The following is a 9761-nucleotide window of genomic DNA, read 5'->3' on the forward strand; positions in this document are numbered from 1 at the left end:
GTTTTCCCTAAAATGGAGTTTCCTGAAAACAGGGCTGAAGTTCAATATTTTCTTTTTTCCATTTACATAAAAAGGCCTACCTTCAATTCAGTCAAAATTTACTATTGCACATAGACCCAAAAGAATTCCTAGATCAACTACTGAGAATTCACCTATAGAATTATCTGTTATCTTGATTGTACATATTTCTACTAGGACAAAAACCATAATATGGTAGAGCAGAAAAGCTCATGATCTTTAAAAGATGTTGATGTCTGAGTCCTCAAAACCTGTGTATATATACTGTTAGATATGAAAGAGGAATTGAGACAGCAGATAAATTTAAGAACAAAATGAATAATCTTAAAAATTGGAAGACTATCTCTGGGTAAATAAGAAACTTTTTAAATGGAAACAAGATTAGAGGAAGAGAATCGGGGGAAAAATGTGTGAAAACGGAATCAGTTTCAGAGACCCAATGGCACACTAAAGACAGAGATCATGAACCAAAGAATACAGGCAATCTCTAGAATCTTGAGGAAGCAATGGAACTTGTTTCCCACTCTTTTAAAGAAGTAAACCCTAATGGCAGTTCCCTATTTTAATATAGGGAGATCTGGCTTGAATCAAACTTATAACTTAAATAACTTTAAGATTAATAAACTCAGTTGTTGAAGTCTCTGGACTGGTGGTAATTTGTTGCAGTTGTAACATAAAATAATAGAAAAGTGAAGTTGTGGGTTCATATTAAAACTTTCTTACTTAAATAGTATCATAGAACATTGGATACATTATTCAATACTTTAAATAATTCACATTACTACTAAATATTTTGCTTCTTCTACTACTATTGCTAAATAATATATCACTCATGAGAGAAAGTCTCATACTATCACTAAAAGTACAATACTAGAAAGAAGCTATGGAAAAAGAAAAGGGCAACAAAAGACTAAAAGTAAAATTTGTTAGCTATTCTCAACATGTTCTCAAGATTTGTCATTAGTTGCAAAGAAAAGCATCAGCCATTCAACACAACAAATGTTCTAATCACATTTTTAAAAAGCTAAGATAAAGTTTGCACACCATGTAACTCATCCATTTCTGTGCAATTCAATGAGCTTTAGCATATTACAAAGATCACCTGTTGTTTGTTTGGGGGGCATACCTGGAGTTACTGAACGCTTACTTCTGGCTTTACACTCAAGGATCTACTCCTGTCAGGTTCAGGGAACCATATGGAATGCCAGAGTTTGAACCCTGGTTGGCTGCATGCAAGGCAAACACCTAACCCACTATCCTCTCTCTGGCCCCCACCAAGATCATTTGTAAGACATTTGATGACCCCCAGACCCCAGGAAAGAAATCTATTACCATTAGTTGTTATTTCTCATGTCTTCCCAACATCCCTAGCCTGACAAACACTGATGCACTTTCTATTTCAATAGACTTGCCTTTTCCAAATATTCCATATAAAGTATTTAGGGGTTAAGTGTAAGTCTGTTTGCAACAAATAACCAAATTGAAAACTGTGATCATTTTTTTTACAATATATGCATATATGGAGGGTAATAGAGAAAATAAAAAAATAAAGTGTATATTGATAAATAACTGAAATAAATTAAGTGCATATTGATAAATAGCAGTAAGTTACTGTTTCAACTTTTCTGTAGTTTAAATGTAATAAAGAAGTTGGGGGGGGGGGGTAACACTGCCTCTGGGCTCCAGTACTTCCATTTAATAGCTGTTCTTGATTGTAACCTGGATTCTTTCATGCTTTTTTATTGATGGTTATTATTGTTTGTTCTTTAGGATCTAGGTAATTCTAATGGAGAGTTTGATTTGAGAACTTTCTGGATTAGACAAACACTAGACTGGGTTCCTTGAAATTTCAGGTTTCAGGTGATGAACGAGAATACATTACTCTAAGGTGTGGTTTGAAATTAATAAGAAAATAAATTGAGAAAGGGGAAAAAAGAAAAAAATCATATTTAATGGAAGTTCAGGTCAGATATGATAGAAGCTTCCATTATATACTTCAAGGGGAAACTGGGCTGTTTTGTGAACTGTAAAAGACATAATAGTGAAGAAAGCACCTGGGATAGGGCAGGAGATTACTAGCTTCTCACAAGGAAGTCAGATTAGGTTTCAAAGGGGGATATATTCAAATAACTAAAAGGATGCAGCATATTTAACTTTTGGCAGGGATGGGGGCATTTGAGCCATACTCATCTGTGCTCAATGTGTACCCCTGACTGCATTCAGGAATCACTTTTGGTGGATTCAGAAAACTACACAGGAATCAGACTGGGTGCCAAGTTCCAAACTCTGTTAGTTGTGTATAAGGCAAGCATCTTACATACTGTCTCTTTCTACACCCTCTGCAGTATATTTGGAATGCTAAATCTGAATTCTTTGTGAGGCAGTTTTGAAGTAGAACTTTGTGTAAATTCAGGTATTGTCATTCATAAGATACATGTACTTATGCCATGCCTGAAATACTTAGCCTCTTCCTCATTAGACCTCAGTTTTCTCCTATATAATATGAAGATGTTGATTATGCATTATGCAGTTTCTTTGATGAATAAAATTAGGCACACTAAGTGCTCAGCATAGTGCTACAACATAGAAAACAGTTTAAGAGATTATTTTAAAGCCAGAAAACTGGCATTTCTTATGACTATATTTTTTAAAGTCCTGATTAAAATTTATACAGTCCTTAAGACATGATTGAGTAGTTAATAGAAAAAATGACAAATGGTAGGTCTGGAGAACCAATATTTGAGTGCCTGCCATTTATGTATTTTTTATCTTTAGAAGTTTTTTTTTCCTAACAGAATTTGAGATAGTATCTAGTCAATATGAAGATTTTCCTATTGAAACACAATCAGTTTCAGGGGTAACCATTAGGTGGAGTATGGCAGTAACTTAATCCCTAGCACCATCCACTAATGAAGAAAAAAACTGAACTGAGCAAACTTTTCTTGTAGAACCAAAATAATTGTCCTATGTACATACAGATTTATAAATTTAGTCTGTTCCCAACTCAAATATTAACCTCAAAATGTTTATTGAACTATTTTAAAATCATTGATTAGATAAAAACTTGGAATAGAAAATACACATATGTTTATGTTTATGTTTCCAAAGTGAACTGATCCATGGTTAAAGTAATCAAATAGTTAATTGTAGAAGGCATCTATCTCTATGACACTGACTCAGAATAAGTAAAAATGAAATTATCCCATCAATTGTTCATTAGAGAATAAGTTGACAATTACCCAAGGAGATAAGTAGTTGTTTTAATGTTTCAACTATGTTTTGAAAAATCTGTTCCTCAAGATAAATCTGAGAAGTTTTTTAAGGGAAGTTTGCTGAATATATTAAATCACTAAAGTAAACCATGAAAGAAATAATAAACACCCTCCTTAAGTATACCAAAAAAGTACACAAAATGTACCCTGAAATGCATAATGTTCTTAAAATTATAACAAATATCAATTATATTATATTAGCACGATCATTAGATATAGCAGCAATTTGCTTTTAAAGCTACTTGCCTTTTTGGAGATGACAACTGAGGGATTTAGACCTTTTATTTAAAAATGTCTTGCTTACTAATATTTAAATGAAGTTTCTGAAAAGAATCCAAGGCCTGGTTGAATTCACTAACAGGTTAATTTTTAAATTGCAAAATACTTTCTCTTTCTGTTCTCAGACACACACAAAAAATGCTAAGACTCCTGATAATTGCTCTTATTGCTTAAAGATAACATACAATGGGAAAAATCAACTAATGGAAAATTGCTTTTGGCAAGCTCCTGTTTTGGAACAGCACAGCTGGAGAATTAGATAGCAGTTCTGTGGCTCCAACCCTCCCACTTAATATAAACCACATCATGGATTTCAATTACTCCATGAAAGGCACAGACATTTTTCACAAGTTGCACATTTAAATGTCTGATTTTAATGTGAAAGACAGAATTATACAAAGTTGTATGCAAAGTGATATAGTTTTCTATCAAAATGATCATAATCTACCCCAAATTGATCACTCTCATGCACTCACTGAAAGAGAAAGGGCTATGGGGGGACATAAATGCTGATTTTCAATCATATACACCAGTATATGTACTTAAAGTTAGGCAGTCAGGTAGGGGCAGTGAATCCCATCAAACCAAGATATGAGCTGAAAAGGAATTATTATATCCCAGTCTCAATTGCATGCACAAATTCCTCAGCCCACACCTGAAGCAGCTCCCTTTAAGAGGCAGTACAAGGATTAAGGCACTCAATTTGCATGCAGCCACCCCTAGTTCAATTCCCAGCACCTAATATGGTCTCCTAAACATTGCAGGGGTGATCCTTGAGCACAGAACCAGGAGTAAATCCTGAGCACCACCAGGTCTGGTCCAAAAACTGGCAAAACTAGAGAGATGATTCGAGAGAAGGAAAGGACTTGAGAAGAATGAATGAAAACCACCAAAACATTGTGTCCCCCTCACACTGCACTCTTTATAGTGATTTCTAAGAAAAGGAGGTATGGAAAAGTACTAATAGAATCAATAAAAACAATATAAAAGCCCAATATAATTCTCAAAGTAAAGAGGGGACTCTATTCTATAGCCTCTCATATTTCTAACTCCTTTTCTGGAGCACTCTTCACTTTATGGGGCTCTCTCCTACCTTTCATATTACTTAGGTGGAAGTTTTCTCTGTCTTTGTCTACTCCTGAAAAATCTTTCTGAAATACAGATAAAGTTGAGTCATGGTCAAACTGGCTTTAACCCTTCCTATGAAAAGACTGACAACCATAGCTTCCCAAGGATTTGTTCGAGACCTAGAGACAAACTCTGCAGAGTTCAAGAGGATATCAGATCAGCATGATGGATGCCTTAGTAAGGATGACAAGGGCAGACCAGAAATCATGAGCTCTTGTACCTGTGCCAACCTTCTCAGCACTTCACTGGAAATAAAACAGAAGGCCAGGAAGGAGCAATGGTAGCAATCTCCATTACAGTACCCACTTCTACCCTGGGCTCCTCTTTCTACTGTAACGTCAACATAATGTTACAAAGCAAAGATACTTCCATTGAAAATACTTAAAAGTAGACTTTAGTAAGGGCACATGACGGAGCAGGGACTCCCAAAGAGTTCTCAGGGGTCCTGGGGGTCACTTCCTGTGAAACTCAGCCCAGTTTCCTGGGACAGATCATTTAGTGCTCATGTGGAATTTCCAGGCTGCAATGGTGCTAGGAGACACTCATAAGTTCACTTCTCAAACTATTCCATCATGATATATTAAACAATGGCTGGATACTGAAAGTGGAGTATCTACAGTACCAAGGAGTTGCTCAGTGTTTGAAGAGACAGAGCGGGTGTGATCCACTTAACACACGAAAGGCAGACCACTGGAGATCAATAACTCATCTTTGGTAAGAGTGGTAAAGAGACATGTACAGATATGTCTGTACATATTGGTAGATATCAAGATGGAAATCTGTTGAGAATTAGAAAACTTGCAACTTTCTGCCCTCTGTATTCTGGGACAGTGAAAAGCAATTATGTCTGCTGCGTGACAAACAATCCCCATAGTCTGAGAATTACAGAGCTTCCAGGTATGTCTACACATCCTCCACAATCAGGAAGCTGGCATCCTCCAAGTCCATAAGAACTAAAGCTCCTGTGTTCAGAAACCTTTCCAACTTCACCTTGTGTATCTCTTCATCTAACATTTCATTTCTAGCTTTAGGATAGTCTCATATAATGAGTGGGTAACCATAAACACACATTTTACTGAATTATGAGTTATTTTAGCCATGAGCAAACCTAAAGAGGGATGTCATAGAAACTCCTGAGTTGTAGTCAAGTTAGAAGTTAAATGACATGTGAAGTGGCAGGGAATCTCCTGAGATGGAGTCCTCCCCTATACAGTCTACACTGATTCTAGTTGGTGTCAGAAATGAATCGTAGGATATCTAAATTATGTTACTAAGAATTGCTGCATCTGGTATCAGAATGTTCTGCATATGGTAGAAAGTTTATCTATCTGCCCAGCGATGCTGTTTTATTTCCTTGTGATTCTCTACTCTGGTAAAGGAAAAACACACAATTGTCATGTATTGTCTATAACAAACTGACACAAAGGGATAGAGGGAGAACTGAGTTTGTTTTGATAAATTAGAAACTGTGAAATAAGTACAATGAGTCTATGTGGAAAGAAAAGATGGGTAACCCTGGCAGAGAGACAAAAGAAGGTTTAAGAAGTGTGATATCAACAGCCAATGCAGCCATTCAATATGTAGCTCTAGTTCTCTTTTGTCTTGTTTTGTTTCTAGGCTACACTGGCAGTGCTGGGGACATGCCTGGATGAAAGCTGAAGTAGCAATGCAGTGCTGAGGATCAATACCAGGCTTCTCTCATTAAAGCATGCACTCAACCAGTTAAACTCTCTGCCCCTACAGATCTAGTTTGACCCTTTTGTAAGAGGTGAGGGGCTGAAATGATAGCACAGCAGGTAGGGCTTTTGCCTTGCATGCGGCTGACATGGCCGACACGAGTTTGATTCCTCCCCCCCTCTCGGATAGCCCGGCAAGCTACCAAGAGTATCTCGCCTGCACAGCAAAGCCTGGCAAGCTACCTGTTATGTATTCGATATGCCAAGCACAGTAACAAATCTCATAATGTTACTGGGCCCGCTCGAGCAAATTAATGAACAATGGGAGGACAGTGACACTGACAGTAAGAGCTGATATGCCAAGAGTCAAGGATCTGTCTTGATAACTGTTGAGGAAACAAAAAGTTCTAGAGAAGATAGAGGTTCTATCTTTAGGATTTTTTTGGAGGGGGGGGCGGATTTTTGTTTGTTTGCTTTTGGGAGTCACACCCAGTGGTTCTCAGTGCTTTCTCCTGGCTCTGTAATCAGGGTGCTCTAGTAATATTGCTCTAGAGGACAATATGCACACACTGTCCCTCGACTGAACTCAGGTCAGCTGTGTCAAAGTAAGAGCTTTCTTTGCTGTACTAGCTCTCTGTCCCTGAGAGATTATTTTTGCCTCAACTTCCACTCTAGTTTCTATGTCTAATAGAGAGAAAACTATAAAAATAACCACCTTGAATTTAGGTCAGGACATATCATATAATTGGGGGACGACTTATCAATTACACTGTCATTTTATCTATGCTTTGCACCATGATGCCATCTTATTTTCTATAATCCTCAAAGAGCTAAAGTTATTTCATCCATCAATAATTAGGAAGCAAACTATTAACTGGACATAAAGAATTTTGCATAACATTCCTCATGAATGTCATTTAGATAGGGAATAATTTTCATACTGGTGGGTTACTTTGCAGTAGTTCATCTATCCATTTCCCCAAACATCTGTCCAATTTTACTAGCATCTCTGTGATCCAGACACTGCAAACACGCTGACTAAGAAACATGCTGTGATTCTCATGCTTATCACATTTGCAGGCTGATGAGGCACCAAAACATTAAGACATCGTATTTATGATGAAATGAGTATTTTCCATAAGAGTAATGGGAACTTTTAGTCATCCATTTGTGAAAGACAAAGTCACATTTTCAAATACAAAGAATTAATATCTCATAAATTCACTTCTCAAACTATTCCATCATGATATATTAAACAATGGCTGGATACTGAAAGTGGAGTATCTACAGTACCAAGGAAAGCTAATACTTCCAACTTCCTAATTAAGCATCTTCCCATTCACTCCATCTAGAGCATGGAGTCTTCTGTACCTCCTTCTGCAAAGCCAAGTTCAAACTTTACCATGTCATAATATTGTAGTATCATGCCACTCAGTATCTGTATTGCAAACCATAATGCCCAAAAGTTGAGAGTATGGGGAAACCCGTCTGCCATAGAGGCAGGGGTAGGGTTGGAAAGGGGGAGTATACTGGGGACATTGGTGGTGGAGAATGTGCACTGGTAGATGGATGGGTGTTTGATTATTGTATGACTGCAACTCAAACATGAAAGCTTTGTAACTATCTCACAGTGACTCAACAAAAGAAAAATTGTATATAGACTGAATTGTACTATGGTTTTTACAATAATGGTATTGTGTGTGTGTGTGTGTGTGTGTGTGTGTGTGTGTGTGTGTGTGTGAAGTCACATCTGACTGGCTCAGGGCTTATTCCTGGCTCTGTGCTAAGGGATTACTCCTGGAAAAGCGTCAAAACCATATGTAGTCTATGGATCAGATGCATTCAAAGCAAGTGCCTACCTAGTGTCTATTTCTCCAGCCATGAGATTATATCTCCTTCACTACCAAAGTGTTAGGAAAAAACACATAACTTAGTTGTTCTGGATGCAGAAGTTTGAAATCTAAAACACATCCTAGCTCTCATCTACAAATTCACAACCCATTCCTTGACTTCAGTGGCAAGTGCAGATGAATAAAATATACTTTTACATACACGTTGACTAAAAATGTTTACAACTCAAGAACAACTGCTCACTTCAATCTTGTAAAGTATCTGACAGTATGTATTAAGCTTCATCTCACCTCCTGATAAAATCATCCTAGACACTCCCTGAAATTTAAAATATATATCTCAGTAGTATTCATTTGTAGGGCACTGGGAAATGCTAAGGAACCAGTCATTCGCAGCAGTGCTGTGGTTAAGGCAGGTAACCACGGACACAACCAATGGTACTAGGATCTATCTCATGGCCTCTGAAATACCAGACTATCTATCACTTTAGCCACAATCCCAGCCCAATTATCATCTATTAAACCACATAACTCAACTTCCCAAACTTGATTTAATGTTCATTCTACTGCTATTTCAAAACCAGATTATATATATAAAATTTACATTATATATGTACATATATCACACATATGCATATATCTGTATCATTTTTAAAATTTATACTCACTGTTACTTGGTGGCAAAAATAATCCATTGATATTTCGAGGTTTGCTGTGATAAAAGATACAACTGATCTTTACACAACCAAGAGGTTGAGTTTCCCAGAAGCATGAAATGCTGCAGTTTTGCTAGACAGAAGAAGTGAGGAAAATGTAATGATCAGATATTCATTCATATTAAAAATTAATACCGTGTACTACAAAAAAATACAATATTACAAATAAAGCTAATGATTATTGTTACTGATTCAGGACTATGTGTTTCCTGGCCTTTGATGTTATTCTAAACCTTGACATTTAAAAGATGCAGTGAATATTTCTCAAATGGTAGGCCTCCATCTTTATAAAAGTTTAAACTGAGCAAAGTGCAAAATACCTAAAATTAACTAGTTGAAGAAAGAGCCATTTTTTCACTGGGTTATAAGAGTAAAGTTCATATTACTCATTACTTATCCCTTTTAACAGATATGATGTTACTGAGTAATTCTACCTGCATTTCCATGTGTCTAAATCTGCAAAGTAGATCTAAACATTTTCCCTCTCTCCATAATGAGCACACAGTGTCACTGCCAAGGGCCTCTTCACAGTGTCGGAATCGGCACTGGGAACCCTAGAAGAAAAAAGTAAAGAGTGTGGAAAACTCAATATAATAACTTCAGTGATTATTGATAACAGCAGGTTACTAATTAATTAAAGGAAGCATATCAATTTGGTATAAAAAAACAAATATAAATTTTGGAAGTCTCATTAGTAAGAGACTAACAATATAATCTAATGATTAAAAGTTACATGTCAAAAGTTATTGAAAAAATAGTTTTGTTATAAATTAATCCATATGTTTCAGTAAGAATAACCACAGATGGCCAATGATACTCTTG

General features: G+C 36.5%; 1 protein-coding gene across 2 annotated transcripts in view; it reads right to left on the reverse strand.

Annotated features, from left to right (window-relative positions):
- Positions 1-9493, reverse strand: part of CUNH12orf50 (chromosome unknown C12orf50 homolog) — a 33302-nt gene extending 23809 nt beyond the window's left edge. Inside the window, exons 1-2 of one of the 2 annotated variants that reach the window (XM_056118769.1) lie at positions 9374-9493; positions 8892-9012 (exon numbers count right to left, since the gene is read on the reverse strand). In XM_056118769.1, the coding sequence (XP_055974744.1) occupies positions 8892-9012; positions 9374-9385 (133 nt within the window). In that variant the 5' untranslated portion in view covers positions 9386-9493. The remainder of the gene's footprint in view (positions 1-8891; positions 9013-9373) is intronic. The other variant, XM_056118772.1, reaches the window with a different exon arrangement.
- Positions 9494-9761: the final 268 nt, after the last annotated feature.

Source organism: Sorex fumeus, unplaced genomic scaffold (genome assembly GCF_029834395.1).
Source record: "Sorex fumeus unplaced genomic scaffold, SorFum_2.1 ptg000003l, whole genome shotgun sequence".
In the NCBI taxonomy this organism is placed as follows: domain Eukaryota; kingdom Metazoa; phylum Chordata; class Mammalia; order Eulipotyphla; family Soricidae; genus Sorex; species Sorex fumeus.